This window comes from Thunnus albacares, chromosome 19 (assembly GCF_914725855.1).
Source record: "Thunnus albacares chromosome 19, fThuAlb1.1, whole genome shotgun sequence".
NCBI lineage: Eukaryota > Metazoa > Chordata > Actinopteri > Scombriformes > Scombridae > Thunnus > Thunnus albacares.
The window spans coordinates 17,582,250-17,600,439 of record NC_058124.1 but is presented as its reverse complement, the minus strand read 5'-3'; the positions used below and the strand labels follow the sequence as shown (position 1 = coordinate 17,600,439).

The 18,190-nt window shown below is 41.2% G+C and overlaps 1 protein-coding gene across 4 annotated transcripts in view; it reads left to right on the top strand.

Annotated features, from left to right (window-relative positions):
* The window catches only part of kmt2ba (lysine (K)-specific methyltransferase 2Ba), a 30,848-nt gene that overhangs the window by 10,701 nt on the left and 1,957 nt on the right, over positions 1 to 18,190 (top strand). For 2 of the 4 annotated variants that reach the window (XM_044335658.1, XM_044335657.1), the window contains exons 9-35: positions 702 to 811; positions 4,762 to 5,607; positions 6,461 to 6,574; positions 6,693 to 6,839; positions 7,456 to 7,548; positions 7,739 to 7,856; positions 8,066 to 8,179; positions 8,646 to 8,836; positions 9,016 to 9,117; positions 9,362 to 9,472; positions 9,677 to 9,753; positions 10,286 to 10,467; positions 10,654 to 10,739; positions 10,948 to 11,082; positions 11,256 to 11,414; positions 11,581 to 11,698; positions 11,828 to 11,906; positions 12,090 to 12,250; positions 12,455 to 12,619; positions 12,711 to 15,063; positions 15,743 to 15,868; positions 16,391 to 16,509; positions 16,748 to 16,873; positions 17,172 to 17,424; positions 17,531 to 17,641; positions 17,774 to 17,857; positions 17,953 to 18,082. In XM_044335658.1, coding sequence (XP_044191593.1) covers positions 702 to 811; positions 4,762 to 5,607; positions 6,461 to 6,574; positions 6,693 to 6,839; positions 7,456 to 7,548; positions 7,739 to 7,856; positions 8,066 to 8,179; positions 8,646 to 8,836; positions 9,016 to 9,117; positions 9,362 to 9,472; positions 9,677 to 9,753; positions 10,286 to 10,467; positions 10,654 to 10,739; positions 10,948 to 11,082; positions 11,256 to 11,414; positions 11,581 to 11,698; positions 11,828 to 11,906; positions 12,090 to 12,250; positions 12,455 to 12,619; positions 12,711 to 15,063; positions 15,743 to 15,868; positions 16,391 to 16,509; positions 16,748 to 16,873; positions 17,172 to 17,424; positions 17,531 to 17,641; positions 17,774 to 17,857; positions 17,953 to 18,082 — 6,410 coding nt within the window. The remainder of the gene's footprint in view (positions 1 to 701; positions 812 to 4,761; positions 5,608 to 6,460; positions 6,575 to 6,692; positions 6,840 to 7,455; positions 7,549 to 7,738; positions 7,857 to 8,065; positions 8,180 to 8,645; positions 8,837 to 9,015; positions 9,118 to 9,361; positions 9,473 to 9,676; positions 9,754 to 10,285; positions 10,468 to 10,653; positions 10,740 to 10,947; positions 11,083 to 11,255; positions 11,415 to 11,580; positions 11,699 to 11,827; positions 11,907 to 12,089; positions 12,251 to 12,454; positions 12,620 to 12,710; positions 15,064 to 15,742; positions 15,869 to 16,390; positions 16,510 to 16,747; positions 16,874 to 17,171; positions 17,425 to 17,530; positions 17,642 to 17,773; positions 17,858 to 17,952; positions 18,083 to 18,190) is intronic. The other 2 variants (XM_044335660.1, XM_044335659.1) reach the window with 2 other exon arrangements.

Sequence of the window (18,190 nt, the reverse complement as noted above, 5' to 3'; positions counted from 1 at the left end):
TTCCCAGATAGATTGATTGATTTGAATGTGACTTGAAGCTAACAGGTGTTCATTTCAGAGTGTTGTTGCTTGTTTGTAGAAGAATTCGACCTACATAAAAGGGTTTCCCATAAAATCTCTCTTCAAACATCAAAGATAAAACGCACAAAAGGGAAATATCACAAAATGCCTCAACCAGCTGTAGTTTCAGGTGTTTTAATTTGCGATATGAGACCTATGATGCCTGTCATTTAAAGGATAGCTTCACAGTTTTTCAAGTGTCTTAAAACAGTCACGGACTCATATGAACACTGAAAGAGGTTTTCTCCGCTGTAATCATTCCTCGAAAAATTGTCCCGTCCTTTAACGCTCCCTGACAACACCAAGGAGGTGTTAGATAACATGATGTTTTATAATTGAGTGACAAAGTCTTGCTTTACCTACACTACACTCATCTGTGATTGGTACACTGTGTAACTGACAAACACCTTCTCTAAAATATAACCAGGTGACATAATAAACATAAGCCTGCTCAAACCTATTCAGTAAATCACCTCAGACACTACATAATAATTTAATTTTTAAGAAGAAAAGGCATCATTGAAAATGTAAAAAGAGCCCAGTGTCATGAATCTTTTATACAAAAAAAGGCAGTGTTCTCTTTGAAACCCTTCAGTAGATTTCAGAACTGTTGTCTTAGATTTATTTTTGTTCGTTTGGAGATCTTCCTACTCAAGATGGTGGATCAGTGCCAGATGACCCTCCCCCAGAGGCGGTGAAACATCGTCGGCCGTTCTCCAGAGGAGCTGGGAGCAGACCCCGAGCTTACAAGGTAATGACATAATGAAGATTTTAGCTCTCGCCTCTCAGTGTATGACCTAATAAAGCCTGGGTGGAATTGTATATTTGGAAAATGGTTATTGCTTATCGGTAGTCTGCTTATTCTCCACATCACTGATTTTAATTCAAAAAAAAATATACAATAAGCTGTGTTTAATTAATGTGTATCTTAAACAAAAAAATCAGTTTAACTTTAAAGTAATTGTCAGTTTGAGACAACAAACAGCAATAATTATTTCCAAATCATACTTTTCCCAGGTCTGCATCATCTTAACATCTTTTGTAAAATTAAGACTAATCTTCTGTCTCTGTTTTTAAGTTTCTTCTTCACATTAATCACCTTGCATGTACTTAAACTGTTTCTATAAATTATAGATAAATTAAGATGTGTCCATGGATAAAATGCAGCATGTTTTTTTTTTTTTTTCGTGTGAGTGTGTAGGAGCACAATACCTCTTCAGTTTTCTGTCTTCTTTGGTGTTTTCACGCTTTTGCCTAACTTGTTTTGTGGTCATGAGAACTCTGGCTCAGGTTTTGAAATGTAAACTGTAACTTCATATTTTAACTGGAAGGGAAAACTGAGGACGTGTTATAATTTTACATTTATCTTCCTGGAGTCTCTGCTGGTTTTCAACCTCATGATGATGACAAGACTACAGGAAGTCACTGCACCTGACCAAAAAAATTGTTTCAGCATATAACTCTCCATAAAACCCCAATTTGTCATTTTTTTCATCCTGTTTGTCTACAGATTTCATCTAACATCTAAAAAATCAAATTTAACACAAAATTTTGAACTGGTCCTTCAAATTAGTAACAATCACTGATAAAGTAAAAGATTAACTAGTGATTCTGTGTTCAGTTTTATTCAGAAGAAAAGGCAGCATCCGCTTTAACACCATTGATTTTTTTTTTTTCTTTTTAATGTTGAGAAGCTGTTTGTTGTGTTATTACTTGACCTTCGATGCAAGCATCATTGTTGGCTGTGACTCTTTGCTTCTGCTTATTCTCACTGGCATGTACATTTGACCTCTTAAAACACAATCTAATCAAGCAAACTTGTGAATTTGGAGCAGTTTGCTTGATCACTATGAAAGTCTTGACATATTTTTCTGTAGGTGCTCATTCACATTATTTTGTGCTTATTTATTTCACCTTGGATTCTGCAATGCTTCAATCATCAGACGTTCTCACATTGACATTTTTTCGTTTGGTAGACGCTTTTGTCCAAAGCGACATACAAATGAGGTACAATGCAAGCAGATCAAGGAGAAGGCTTCGAGATTAAATACCTCGACATTCAGTTCTACGTCTACAGGTGCCATAAGGTTGCAGGTAGTAACACATAAGTGCCTGGTAAATGATTTTTTTTTTTCTTCAGCTAGAAAATATTAGATGAGTAAATACTTGAGCAGTGTTTGAAGATAAAAAGGGATTCTGCTGACTGAATCGAGTTTGGTAACTCGCTCCCTACAGAGTTTAAGTAGTCAAGGATAAATGAGAGACAACCACTGCCTGTACAAGGAAGTGAGCAACGTACCCAGACCGGATTGTTCAGATGTTATGAAATGCGAAGAGACACGGCCAAGTGATAGATGTATTATGCTCGGTTGAAGTTATTTGGTCATCAATCATAAATGCCCAGATTTCTTGCAGAGATTATTGGAGAGTGCAAGGCGGAGTTGAGCTGGATGCTAACATTGTGCTGAGCAGAGGGACTGGATTGGATCACTGGGAGTTCAGTTTTTTGATTGACGGAGTTGAAAGTTGCTTTCCACCATCAGTTTTGAGATATTATTGAGGCAAGCTAAGAGTTGGGCTTCCTAATTATCCCTGTAAGACTAAGAAAAGTAAATATCTCCTTATTTATTAGGGCTGTAGTCTCCTGGTCGATTAGTTAGTCGATATGCTCTCATCCGACCAAATTCAATTTCATAAGGAGAGAAGTGCTACATTAGTAGCCTTCCAGGATTAATCCATTATTTCCTGCAGCGGGAGGGACAGACTAACAAATTACCTGTGTATTAAAAACACCCCTGTTGTTTTCACAACTTCGAACTCACCCAGCCTAATGGAGACTGCTGGGTCTAACTGTACTCAATGTTTACTGAGTGTTAACTGAACGTACTGACTGTTTACTGAATCAGTGTTTTTCCTGTAATTATAACGAGAACCCCCGCCAGGCCAAAAAAATATTTTTTAATGCCAAAAATAGAACCAAATATCCATTTAATCAGAAATCAATAGTGTTTGGGAGCCTCTGTGCAGCGCTGTTCCGATATCTGAATCAACCTCTGTGTCGTTGCCTAGGAAACTCTTGGTAGTGTAGCTCTGTTAAGGAATACGGCATTTCGTAATATGTTTGCCTAGCGAGTGGGGAAAGAGTGATGGGCAGGAAAGTGACGGTGGATGCGAGCGGAGCAGAGGAAAATGTTAGCAGTCAGTCCGGCAGTAAATGTACGGACCACAGTTTGTCAGTCAATAAATGCTACAGCTTCTCAAGACCAAGAAAAGTCACGTCTGTTACCCCCCCAAGCAACTAATCGATTAGTTGAAGGTTATGTGTGGTTTCAGTCGACCAAGATTTTCTTCGGTTGACTACAGCCCTAATATTTATGTGTAGACACTGCTTCCAAGTGTTTAATTGATCTTCATCTGTTTGTTGGTAGTGCTGGTTTTCTCAAGTTGTCACGCAGACATGCATACACCGGGGGAAAAAAGGTTTGGGTAACAGGCAAAAATGGCAGAGGTTACAGTGGAAGCACGTGCCACAACCGCTAACCTCTACAATTACGTCAGTGCAGTTTGCTTGATGACCCGACATGTACATCTGTATATGTTAAACCTTTCCGTTCCCGGCATCGTCAGCTTTTGCCTTGATTGCATTCAGATGTATTTCTAGCTGTAGATTTTTCCACAGCAACCGCTACAGTGTAACGGTGCCTCAAGGATGAGAGCTCAGCAGAATGTAAACAGACACGGTTGTGGACAGTATACAGTGGAGACCCGCAGTTAAGGAAACGTATACAACATGTTTACATCTATTTGGAGTGCATGCTTGTACATAAGTACGCATGCAACTTAGAAAATGCACAAATGTACACACCAAGCGCATGAATACAATTTAAACACAAAAGCTCTGTCAGTGTTTTCATGAGATTTTCACTGCTATGTGGGAGCTGCTCACTCAAAGGAGACTCACAGAGGGAGATTTAAGATTTTTGCCAGTTTCCTAAATTAAACACGTCAGTTTAATCCAAACAAAGACAGAGAAGTCACTGATAACATTACAACGCAGGCTTCTAAAATATATAGCAGGAACTTGCTGCTTACTGCACAAGGATGGATAAACCTCTCTTATCAAAGAAGCAAATTGAGCGAACAACGCTATGCATCATATTATGAACTCTTTTAGGCACATAAGATATCAGGTGCAACATCTTTTCACACAGTGTTGACTTCATAGTTGCATTTCCAGTTGCCAATTTGCAATTATGGTGACATGTTTATCCATAATTAATGAGAATTCCTTCCACCTTTATCAGCTTTGTTTAATGAAACATGACAAGTTATTTGTTAGTGTTCATAATCAGTTGACAGCAGTTGGATTTCCAAATAAGTGTTTTCAACACAATGATAAAATGGTTACTTAGTTTTGTTTTCATGATTATCCAGCAGCTTTGAGTGCTTGGCTAGTGTGTACATTTCTACCTAAGTGCACCTCTTTGTGTGTCTCTACTGCTACTGAATGCATTCTCTAAATTCTCCTTTACTTCCTCTTATTTCTTATTCTTGGCTAACACATTATTCTCAAAGTCATAGCACTTCTCCTGTTTTCAATCACTTTGGCTGCTGCCGGTCGCCTCCTCTGCATGTCGCTAGTATCAGTGTAGCTTTGGAAACTGTTCTGCTGGTTGGCTTAGGCAGTCCCCTCCTCCACAGGAACAGGAGAACACGGAAGAGACGGAGCCCAGAGAAACTTTCCCTGAATCCAGCCCAACCAGGAGCCCAATGCCGAAGCTGCAGCAGCAGCTACAAATAAAATTACACCGTCTGCCTGATTTTATCCTGCAGTCTGCTCTGTTGTTGCCACAGCAGTCGCCCCAGTGCCTGGATCAATGCGATGCAAAGACGCATCCAAAATTGTCCCAGCCTGTAACACAGCTCGCTATTTCACATTCACCACATCCCATAACACAATCTCCTCCAGAATTGTCCCTGCCTGTAACGCAACCCGCTTCTCCACTTTCACCACATCCCATAACAGACTCTCCACAGAAATCCCTGCTGTTACGTCTGCACCGTTTGCCGCAGTCTCTGGTGCAGTCAGACTTGCATTTGTACAAATGTGTATCATCATCATCATCATCTCGACAACATCCACAGTCCATACCGCACTCAGCTCTGACTGAGTCAAAGTCGTGTTGTCAGGGACGATCAGTGTCTGAGGTGCAGCACCCAGACGTTTTGACTGAGAGAGCTGACAAAGAAAAAACTGAACACGGAGTGGAGCAAGAGCTCTGTCAGACTGTCGATCCAGACACAGAGTTACAGGAGAACACACACGACAAGCAGGAGGATGAACGAAGGGATCAGCCTGAAGAGAAGGAAGACACCTCTGTAGAAAAGACAGTGCTGCAACACTGTCCAACAACTGACCCACACTGTGTCCTTCGTTCCCAGAGTCCTGCAGAGTGTGCGTCAGTGAACACCCTGACGGGGTTAACTAACGGATTTCCCCAAAAGGGCCTGTTGCAGAACAAGCACAAGATCCGCGTGGATTTCAAGGTGAGTTTTTGTACTATTGTTTTGTGGCATTTTTTATTTTACTACTCTCTAATGCGTATGAAATTAATCACATTTTGCTTTTGAGCACTAGCATTACATTTACAACTTAACATTCTGCCTAAAATGGAAAAAAAATGTTTGGAGGGAGAATGTTTGTGTTCATAAGATTCCCTGTACAGCTCTAAAATAAGAGATTATTTGATGGGACACTGGAGTAACATCTGGGGCTTTGATTCACATTTGGCTTCCTTTACTGGAAGTGAAAGCATTTGGTACTGGAAAGAATTTGGTTAATAGGGAAACCTTTTTGCAAGCTTGAAAACATTAACTACATCTTTTGGTGCTATATAAATTCCCTTTATCCTGGTGTTACCTGTCTGGAAATCATTACGAAGTTTCGTGGTTCTGTAAGTTTACTTCAAGTTAGTCAGAGCTGCAACTAATGATTATTTTCATCATAGATGAATCTGCTGATTGTTTTCTTGATTCATTGTTTCGTCTATAAAATGTTAAAAGAAACTGTGAAAAAATGACATTCACAATTTCTCAGATGCCACAGCGATGTTTTTAATTTGCTAGTCCAGTCCAAAAGCTAAAGATTTTAAATTTATTGTCACATAAGACAAAGAAAAGCAGCAATTCCTCACATTTGAGAAGCTGAAACAAGAGAATATTTGGCTTTTTTGCTTAAAAAAATTACTGAAACGATAATTCAATTATCAAAAAAGTTGCAGATTCATTTTCTGTCGATCAATTAATCAGCTAATTGTTGCAGCTCTAAAGTTGGTGAGCTCATGCATCCCCAGCTAGCAGAGAAGACACGCTGATCACTGTTTTGCCTTGTGTCTATCAGGAGGACTGTGCTGTCCAGAATGTATGGCTGATGGGCGGCCTCAGCGTCCTTACGTCTGTCCCCACCACACCACAACCGGTCTGTCTGCTCTGCGCCAGTAAAGGACGACACGAGGTAAATCAGCCTCCATGTTCTGTGAAATGATATGTGGTTAAGTTAATATCTCCAGGCCTCATTCTGTGTTTAGTTCTGTGACTAAACTGATCTTCTACTGTCTCCCACCTCCCTCTAGATGATCTACTGCCAGATTTGCTGCGAGCCTTTCCACAGTTTCTGCCTCTCACCTGAGGAGCGCCCCAAGGAGGAGAACAAGGAGAACTGGTGCTGCAGGCGCTGCAAATTCTGTCACGTGTGCGGCCGTAGAAGCAAGAACACGAAGGTGTGCAACAATATTACAGAACATTCGGACCTGCGTCAAACAGTTAAAGGGGTCATATTTTTACAAGTCTTCCCATATTTTATTTTATATACCAGTGATCCACTTGGAACAATTTTTTTTACAAAGTCATGCTAGCTTCTAACATCCTCGCCACTGTCTCCAGATTCAGGTTGGGTACGTTTAAAAATGAATTTCAGACATTTGGGGTCGATGTCTGTCCATCTTTTGGGTGGATTACATCAAGAAATTGCTCTTATTGGCTTTTTACTCAGAAGGCTTTTATTGCACTTATAGTAACACAAATGATTATTGATTTCTGAATGAATGGATATAGAGGAAACACTAGAAATTGTCTCTGTGGGATATGAACATTTTCTTTTCTATTTTGTTTTGATACACAGATGTCAAATATTGCTTTTCATCTTCATATCTATTTTAAAAACTACATTAAGTTCTGAATCTGTTAAGCTAAAATTTAATTTTTCCTTGTGTCTGACGATATTGTGCATGAGATATTAGGATCATATTTCCTTATTAAGAGAGATTGAGGTCCTGCTCAGATATTTAACTCATTCATTATTCGATAAATAATACACCCCTCTGTTTTTTTTCCTAGCCTGTGTTGCAGTGCATGAGATGCCAAACCGCCTACCATCCTTCCTGCTTGGGACCAACATACCCAAAGCCTATGAACTGCAGCGTGCCCTGGGTAAGTGCTTTAATGATCCGTCCCAGCATCTTAATAGAAACATTAATAGAAAGACCCTGAAATGCCATGAAATGTGAAAATATTTTAACCCTCATAAAATAATATATTATAGGGTTTTGTTTGAGAAAAGGAGTAGCATTGCAAGTAAATCTTCTCTGGGATTCATATTATTGCGGTTCATATTGTGTAGGTGTGCATGACATGCATTCGGTGCAAGAGCTGCGGTGTGACTCCTGGAAAGAGCTGGGACATGGCCTGGAACCACGAGCAGGATCTCTGTCCTGACTGCACTTCTCTTCACAAGAAAGGTTAGAGCTCTGAGAGACAAACAAGTCCCACAGAATATTTAGCCATGTTCTTTTTTTTTAATGTATTGTGAATGCTCAGTAAATACATGTTTCTATGGTTTCGATTTAGATTAAGAATTGTGGTCCAGAAGAATGACCTGGACAAGCTTCAAAGTGTTTGACAAGAGGGATTGATCATGTGACTAATATTTTATCTGTATATCACTCAGGTAATTTCTGCACCGTCTGCCACAAGTGCTACGACGAGGGCAACCAACACACGCAGATGATTCACTGTTCAGAGTGTAGCCACTGGGTTCATTACCAATGTGAAGGACTTTCAGGTAAATAACACTCTTGTATTCATAAATGAGATTTCAAAGTGATCCAGTGTTTTCCATACCAGACACAGACAGACACATAAACTCTCGCTCAGATCTGCACCTGGTTTAGTGTTTGGTTAGATCAAGACTGTTGACCATCTCAAGCTACACTATATGGAAGTATATTATGATGAGTGGGTTGAGGAAATGGGTCAGATCTGTTTTCTTATTTCATGAAAAGATTGCAACATAAGAGCAAATTATAAAACTTAAATGTGTTTTTATCTAATTTTTTAAAACTGTGTAAAGTGTCTTTGAGCATATTTTTAAAAGGCTTGCTATAAATAAAATATTATTATTTTAACTACATCTTTACTACTTAAAGAGCAGATTATCCCTTTCTGATGCACATTGCTCAACATGATTATATCCTCTAAAACGTATCTGATTCAGCTTTTTCTTCTTTTTTTTTTCTGTGTCATTGCAGAGGAGCTGTTTGGGCTGCTGTCAAGCCAACCAGAAGAAGTTGTTTTCACCTGCTCACCCTGCAACGAGCACCAGCCTGACCTCGGCAGCTTGAGAGAAGAGCTGCAGAGCAGGCTGATGGACGGTCTGGAGGAGGTGCTCGCTGACCTCCTCTCCTCCAACATCACCCAGTACCTCGTCCTCTGTAAAGCGGTGAGTTACGGACTGTGACAGATAATTTAACTTTTGCAGAAACACACACACTTTTATCATCCAAGTTTCTATTTTTTTGTCAAAATTACTATAATATCTTCAGATGTACTGTAAGTTGTTTTTTTTCATCTCTACCTGATCGCTGCATCTTTTTTTAAACTGTCGTATTTGTGTTTCAGTGTCAGGAAACAAACAAGACAGAACTTGTCAAAGAACAGCACCCAGTGTGTGATCTACAGGCCATGGACAAGAAGTTGAAAGGAGGTGGTTACACCTCAATAGTGAGTGTTCTTCTTTATAATCTGTAGCATTTGGTACTTTAACTGTTAATCCTGCAGCACAGGATTATATGGATCTTCCTTTTTTTAATCCTCTGTGTGTGCGTGTAGAAAAGCACAGCCAGTGGTAAATGTAAGACAGCAACTAAATGTCCTCACATTCAGCTGAGAGAAAAGAAATAAACACTTCACTATCTAGTTATTTTTTTAAAAACCTTTTTTTTCCTCTCTCTTCTCGCCCACTCAGAAAGCTTTCCATGCTGATGTCGTCTTTGTGATGAAGAAGTGGGTGAAGGAGGAGGATTTTCTCCCTGAGGATGAGAGGCTGACCAGTCAGGCCAGGGAACACTATGTCAAAGTAAGCTTCCCTCCCCTCCCAGTGTCCCACGCTTTTAGTTTATTTTTAGAGACCCACTTTTCATTGATTCCCGCCTTTTCTGTTTTCATGATCACTTGGTTTGGGAGTGGAGCTGAGTCAGAAGATAAACAGACTATAAAAAGTCTATTTGTTGAGGAAATACGCCTAAGCTGAATTCTCATTTTGTTTTTTTTTCCCTGACAGCTGATGGAGCAGGTTTTCAGTTGGTTTCCTGGACACCGTCTAAAAAAGTGGAGCTCGTTCTCTGAAGAATTCCCAAGGTAAATTTAACCCTGCACTAGAGCTGCAACTATTAGTCGATTTAGAAAATTAATCGCCAACTATTTTTATAATCAATTAATCGTTTTGAGTCATTTTTTAAGAGAAATGCCACACTTTTCTAGTTTCTGTTTCTTAAATGTTAATATTTTCTGGTTTCTTTAACCCTCTATCATAGTAAACTGAATATCTTTGGTTTGTGGGCATTTGGTTCTGGAAACGGGGATCATCATTTTTCGCATTTTCTGACAACAACCAATTGATTAATCAGTAATTAAAATAATTGTTAGTTGAAGCCCTACCCTGCACCAGCAGTTCATTTTAGTGCAACAACACCATCACCAAGTACAGTAAACTGCATCAATTCCCTTGTATAAATGCATTATTCCTTCACTATATACAGTATATGTGGCAATTATATTAGTGTTAACGCTAGAGAACTGGAATTTGAATCATTTATAGAGAATAAAAGTGTCACCCAGGACATCTCTGGCCCTCCCCTCTGTTTGACTGTCCCTATACTTCTTTCTTCAGTGGCATGCTCCCTGAAGCTGTCCTTCCACCATCTAAGGAGCACAGCTATGCACAGTGGCTGAAGAGGACATACCAGCTCAAGGAGTCCAGGGGCCCACAAGCGGGGAAAACTGACTCTCTGTTATCTTCAGTCGCTACTCTCCGGTCTGGTGCATCACACAGCCTCCCTCTCCATTCGCATGGTATGGAAACTATTGTAGCCTGTTCTCTATCATGTGGGCTGAGGAATGTGATAGTTGTCGCAACAGTTGGACCCAGAAATACCGTTCATTTCTAAGCAGGGAAACGTCACATCCTCACAATTTTGTATAAGATTCGATCTCTCATGTTTAAAATCTGTCTATCTGTGCCTTTTATCTCCCTCACAGGTGTAACGAGTGATCTGGAAACCACCAAGACTGAAGATGCGAGGCAGTGTGCACTGTGCCAACAATGTGGAGACTCAGCTCCTAGTGTTAGTTCAACTGCTTTAATGTGTTCTCGCTGCATTTCAGATTAAAAGTCAAATACTTGAATACAGAAACAGAATGAATTATGTCTGCAGACGCTACAACTGTTCTCGTGTTCTAGTTTGACTAAATGTTTTCTTAAAATATAAAATGCCTTCAATCAACTGTCCATTAACTGAATAATTGTTTTGTTTTTTTTTTTTATCTCGATAGGATGCAGGACGGCTGTTGTACTTGGGACAGAATGAATGGGCTCATGTTAACTGCTGCCTTTGGTCTGCAGAGGTTTATGAGGAGAATAGTGCTCTTCTGCAAGTGCACAGTGCAGTCTCAAGGGGGCGCCACCTGGTAGGGAAAGCAGTGAAGTCATTATTATGAAGCAGATAGTAGAGATAGTAATCACGTTAAGTTGATCTACATAATAATTTGTTACAGCTGGAAGTGTTGTAGGATGTCAAACAAGGATTACGATATAAATCAAAGTTAATTAATATGACTGTTTTTTGTCCTTCATCTTCCAGCGTTGTGATCGTTGTGGGCAGTCTGGAGCCACTGTGGGCTGCTGTCTTGCCACCTGCCAGAGTAATTTCCACTTCATGTGTGCTCGAGCCCAAAACTGCGTGTTCCAGCAGGACAGGAAGATGTACTGCTACAAGCACAGGGACCTTGTTAGTGCAAAGGTGTGGACACAGTTTTCCCTCTAGCTTCTCTTACTTTTGAGTTTAATTATGGTTATAAATTATAGTTCAGAGGTAAATTAATTTCTCATTCAGTTTCCACATGGACTTCTCACACCTGCTGGTTTTTCTGTGTAGTGTTAATTTATGCTTTACTGAACCCTTTCAGATGGTGTCTGGGAAAGGGTTTGAAGTCCCTCGGCGGGTATACGTGGACTTCGAGGGGATCAATCTCAGGAGAAAGTTCCTCACAGGCCTTGAGCCAGAATCCATAAACATGACCATTGGTAAGAATATCTGGGAGCTACTTGACTCTGTAATGCAGGTTATGTGTCGTCATGAAGAGATGAAATATCTGCTTTATATCAGACTCTACCCAGTGTGCTGAAACCCACAATCTGTCCTTACTTTTCCAGGCTCCCTGCAGATTCAGAAACTTGGAGTGTTAACAGAACTCTCGTCAAATGGGAGGATGTTATATCCTGTTGGATATCAGTAAGTGATTGTTTATTGGCTGCACCAGTCATGGAGATAATTACCATCTGTCATGTTTTCTCTTTTTTTATTATACCTACGTCTTATGTTCTACTTGTTTAAAATTGTCATTCCGGTTTATTTGTCGAATTTAAAATAAAATACTTTAAAATACATTGACATCGCCTTCCCTTTATTATCTAGATGTTCTCGTTTGTACTGGAGCACCGTGGATCCCCGCAGGCGCTGTAAGTATACCTGTAAGGTGACAGAAGCGAGCACACCTCTCCCTGGTGAGGAACAAGATCCAAGGTGGGACCAAGAAGAGAATCACACCATAGTCCACAGTCCCAACCACCACAGAGGTGAGCAAGCAGTTACATGTCACTCTTTTATATGTCTGACTGTTGTTCACTTATTTAAGCATTCAGAAATAACAACTGTTCTCTTGGTCTCCCAGATTTTTTTGTACAGAAACTTTAAAAATAGAATTTGAGTCCGTGGGTTTTATTTAATGCCCATTTGGACTGTGGTTGACTTTATATTTTACACATTTTCTTCTTTGCCAGATGTGGAGTCCCCAGAATGTTTAAGTGCTTCATCTAGCCCAGTTAAGTCCACTACCCCATCACCCAACTCTAAACAGCACAATATACCTGGATCCAAAAGTCCTGGTGGCTACACACAGACCAGGAGACCAGCAGGAGGATCCTCTCGACCTCTACCATCACCAGGTAAATAGTTTAATGTGTCGCATCTTAGCATATTCTTGAACCTGAGAAATTGTTGCCTTTGTTTCACTCTTTGTTATGTGATGCTTTTTAGGGTCCACCCTTCCCAAATCACGTCACATTCTCACATTGCGGGACCTGGAGGACACCCGTCGGCCTCGCAGGCTGTCATCAAGGAGCCGCCGCAGCTCCTCCCCGACTGACAGCGACCCATCTGTGTCAATGACGCTCCGCTCTGGTGGTACCATCCACTCCAGGTGCGCTCTGTTCAGCTCCCCTCCAAGATCGTCAAACTTGGGATCAGCCTCGCCTCCTCTGTCACGGCAAAACTCAGCATCACCAGTCTGGAGCTCCCCACCTAGATCTAACTCCAGCATCTCTGCAGGGCTTTCACCTCGACAAGGAGCCATCACTCACTCCCCTAGAGGGAGGCAAAACTTTAAAATAACCACTCCATTCTCTGCCGAGGTTCCCCAAGACTTCCTAGCATCATCTGAGGCAGAAGATGCAGCAGTGGCCACGACCAATGGGATCTCACTAGCACCTGATAACCTTGAGGAGGAAGTAGCCCACTTGATGTCCCAGGAACTGCCCTACACCGTGTTTGACACTGACACAGAGGTAGCAGTGGCCTCCATGCTGAATGCCAAGCTTGAGTTTGATGAGACATTGCTCACTGAGAATGTGGTTCTTCACTGCGGAGCACAGGGCGGGCGAGGGGAGGTGGAAGGTGTAGTGCAAGATGTGGAAATGCAGGAGGATATTCAGGAGAAAGACTCTGAAGGCGAAGACTCTAGCCATTATTTTAAATTTTCACGTACGGTGGTCTGTGAGGCAGCTAGCAGCTCAGACACCTCAGCTCTGCCATCAGCACAGTCAATCTCACAGTTAGACGGGGCGGACGGCGGGTCAGAGAGCGATGAAAGCGAGGAGATCGATGATGAGGCACAAGAAACAGAAAGTGAAGAGTCTATAATTCACACCAACCATAATACACCTACTAAACAGCTGACAGTTGCTCTAAAGAGGCTGGAATCTATTTACCCTGTGCCAAAGTCAACAGTTGAACAAGGTACAATTGAGGAAGAGTTTCAGGAAAATTCATCGCCATCTGCTGTTTTTGAAGCCTTTGACTCAAACAATGACATGTCACTTCAAGAAGAAGAGGTTCTGATGAGCTCTGAAATGCCAACATCTCAAAATGAGGTGTTTTTGGATTCGTCTACAGGACATTTTGTTTCTGCTGAAGATGGCGCTTTAGTGTACCCAAATAACAAAAAAGTCGAAGATAAAGATGACACTTGTTCATCAGCTGACTCAGTAGAAGGTTATAAAGATGACTTGAATGACCCGGACTACTCTCCAGAACCTAAAACCAAAAAATCTCCCACAGCGCAGATGAAAACCATCGTTATGAAGCAGAAACGTCCCGCATCGAACCTCAAACGCGTGTCGCCTAAACCGTGTCTTCAACAGCAGCACAAACTCAAATTGTTGTTGCCAGCACGAACGACAGAGACTGTAAATAATGCGTCTGTTTCCTCTGCTGCTTCCACTTTTTGTGCAATTCCACACACGGCCACCTCCCCCCTTGTGATCAATGGTTTGAACGCTGTACCTGTTCAACCTGCTGCTGCACGGGGCAAACCCATCGCCATCCGCTTGGACAGTTCGAGGCTGGGAAGTCAGCAGCAGGTGGTGGTTCAGAGTCAGGCCGCAGCCGCTAACACAGCCCCGCCCCCAGCTCCTGCCCATCAGGTTCTGCTGGTCAACCGTCAAGGTCAGATCCTGATCAAAGACCCGGTATCAAACACTTATCAGTCACTCAGTACAGATTCACCTACCTACAATAAAATAAGCCAGATTGCCAAGATTCTCCACAGTGGTAACGCCTTACAGCGCTCCGTCCCTCGTGTGGTAGTAAGGCCTCGCACCAGCGACTCGGCCACAAACGTCCCTTCTGCCGGTAACCACACGGCAACATCCGAGAGAAAAATCATTGTCAGAGTGGTGCCTGTGAAACGCAGCGGCACTCCCACTTCCTCAACTACTGTCAATGTGCAGAGTGTTCCTGAAGCAACTTTTTCCAACATTGAAGAAACCACGGCTCAAGCTATCATCGACAGAGCAATGGCTACCCACCGCGACGCACCAAAGACGAAACCCAACATCCTCAGTAGCGCCCGACAGTCAAAGGTCAGACATCGAAGATCATCCCTACTTCAGGACAAGGAAAGCCCAGATCAGTCAACAGTCGCACATTCAGAGTCCCCCAGTGGTGTCCTCAGTGTGCCGGTCGGCAGCCTGCAGCCAACATCTGCTTCATCACGCTCGCAGGTGCGCGTCAAGAGAGTGTCGTCAGTCTCTGAAAGGCCATCCAGGAAGAAATCCAAGATGGACTTCTTGAGGGATCCCTCAAGTGAGCTGGATGAAGTTAATGATTCCAGGTATTCAATTATTTGAGTCTTATGCCAAAAAAAAGATTTTTTCCTCCCACAATGGTTTACAAGAAATTATACGACTACACAAACTAGCAAAGGTGCAGGTGTACATGGCCTAAAAATAACTGCAATTCCTGTATAGGTTACTACCTGGGATTAACCATTTTGAGAGCTACTAATGGTTATTCTCATTATTGGTTTGGCTGTAATATGATAAATTACACTTACGTTTTTTAATTTTCTACAGGACATTACTTTTATCTTTTGTACTATCTTGCATAATTTTAAACCTTAACAAAACATAAAAAGTTCACCTGTCCATTGTCATCACTAACATTCTTGGTACGTTTACTCAGCCAGTCTATCTATTGGTGTGTGAAACGTTGCAGACTTTCTTGTCTAGCTGCTCATCTCATGTATTTTTAAGATGTGCACCAACCCAGCAAACAGACTTAGGAGTAAGTACTGCTAGAGAGGCAGGGGAGTCCTGTAAACCACTGCACTGAAATACCAACAAAGCCCGAAGAGGAAGGAAGGGTGTTTTAATATTAATGTGTTAATATATAAACTTTGGCAATCCCAATGATTTTAACAGCAGCAGCACTTTAGTTTGTGAGGCATATTTTGTCTCTGGCATCAGTTTAAGTCACCAAAATGTTTACAGTGTCTTGTTTTCTTCCTACAGATCGAGTGGTGTGAGAATTAAAGCTCCAACAATGAAGGATGTTCTTGATCTTGACCAGGAGAAAATGTCTGAGCCTGAGCCAGAGCTGCTGAGGATTACTGCTCCACCACCTCCTGCACACTCCAGGTTAGCTCATCTTAACTCTTATTTATTTGCCTTATTATTATGTCAAAATTTAGCATGGAGGCGTATGGTTACTTGTATATTTTTAAAAACATAAAACCATTTATCTCCAATTTTGATTTAAAATTTTCAGATTTAGGATTACATGTTCCTTAATTGGTCTAGAAGATTCTGCTACTTCTTAAGCCAAATAAACTATTTAAAAACTCATTGGATTACCTGAAAAATGCATTTTCACAAAACTAAAAATAAGACGTTTTTTCCAAGCTCATGAAAAGTTGATGTTTTGGACATGCATGGTGTTCACAGGAGAGACAGAATAGAGATAAAGAAAATTCATGATGATCTCTTAAAGAAGACAAATCTGAGTTTATATGTAGTGGTATTGTTAGTACCTGCCAGTAACTGAAAATGTACCATTCTCAATTTGGACATGTCTAAAATAAAAACGTATTTTACCTCCGAGGTGCTGTAGCACTCACATTAATATTTATGTATATGTATTTGTTCTTCCTTCCTGCTCAGGCATTCTCAGGCGGAGTCTCCACCCTCATGCCCACAAACCAACAGTTACATTCAAGGTAAAACACACATGTGGGTCAGTGCTCGCCATGGAGACCTCTCTGAATGGGGCCCATATTCAGGTTTGTCACTAAACAGAAAACTCTTATTTTTTTCACATTTTCTTCTCATCAAATCTGTCATTATAAAAAATTTACAAAAGCTTCTCAGAGACTGTTATTTAAACCATTTGTACTGTTTTTTTTCAGACGACATCTTAATTTTGCTTGTCAAATTCTACTTAATTATATAGTTGTTTAATTAAAGATAAGTGTACTTGGTATACACAACTTTTCAGTAAAAACTACTTAAATTCTACAGGTTTTAGCTCAGACGATGATCTGCATGTACCAAGACACAAGAAGAGGACGTACATGAACCAGCCTCACCTGCGCTTTGAAATCACCAGCGACGACGGCTTCAGTGTCAAGGCTAACAGTATAGAGGGTAGGAGCCGCTATTTCACTTGTTTCCATTATGCTACTGACATTACTGTTTTACAGACATTTATTTGTCCAAAAATTACTTATATGAAGAGTTAACGTTAAAACACTGACTATATATTTACAAATTAATAATCCTTCACCATTCTATCATGTGCTCTGAACATGTTAAACATGCTGAGTCTGAGGTGCTTTTTGTGTTTAAATCACTCTTTGGGACTCTGTATAACAATCAAGAAGATCAACTAAATGTTTAAAATTGTGGAGCTCTCTCACCGTGCCTGTCTCTTTCCTCCCCTCAGTTGCTTGGCGTGCAGTGATCGAAGGTGTCCTCGAGGCTCGGGCGGGCTTCCACCTGAAGCAGCTGCCTCTTGGCGGGATGAGGGGCCCGCGGGTGCTCGGTGTCGTCCATGACGCTGTCATCTTCCTGCTGGAGCAGCTGCAGGGTGCTGCGAACTGCAAGCGCCACCGCTTCCGCTTCCACCGCTGTGACGACATTGAGGAAGAACTTCCCCTCAACCCAAGCGGCTGCGCTCGTAGTGAAGTCTATTCACGGTACAGTCACGTTAATTTTGATTACAACTCTTACGGTTTTTAAAAACTTTTAAGCATCAATGAAATAGATTAATTTAAATTAATTGTATTTTTTCTCTCTAATTAGGAAAGCAACTTTTGATATGTTCAACTTCCTGGCATCACAGCACAGAGATCTTCCAGACATCGTAGGCCCCTTTGATGAAGAGGAGGATGAATTCCCACTGAAATCTTCCAGGTTAGGGCATTAAAGTATTTTAACCCCCTGCACATTACACAATACATTGATCTAAGGTTTCTAAAAAGGAAGTAATTTAGCAGATGTCAAGTCCATGCTGACATTATCTTTTCTTTGTCTGACTCTTAACAGGCGAGCCACCAGCAGCGAGCTTCCCATGGCGATGAGATTCAGACACTTGGAGAAAATCTCCAAAGAAGCAGTAGGCGTTTACAGGTAATGGAAAACAAAAAAATATATAAAAGCGAGATGTTTTATTAACTTTTTTACACTCATAAATTTACCCATTTCCTGTTCTGTAATCCTCTTAGATCTCAAATTCATGGGCGAGGCCTTTTCTGCAAGAGGAACATCGACGCCGGGGAAATGGTGATCGAGTACGCCGGCACTGTCATTCGCGCCGTCCTGACTGATAAGCGGGAGAAATATTATGACAGCAAAGTTAGTAAACATAATATACATTACTGTTCTCAGAAGTCATCATCATGACAGCCAGAAAGTCTACCTCATTATTTAACATTTTCATCCCTGTCGAAAGCCTTCTTCAGC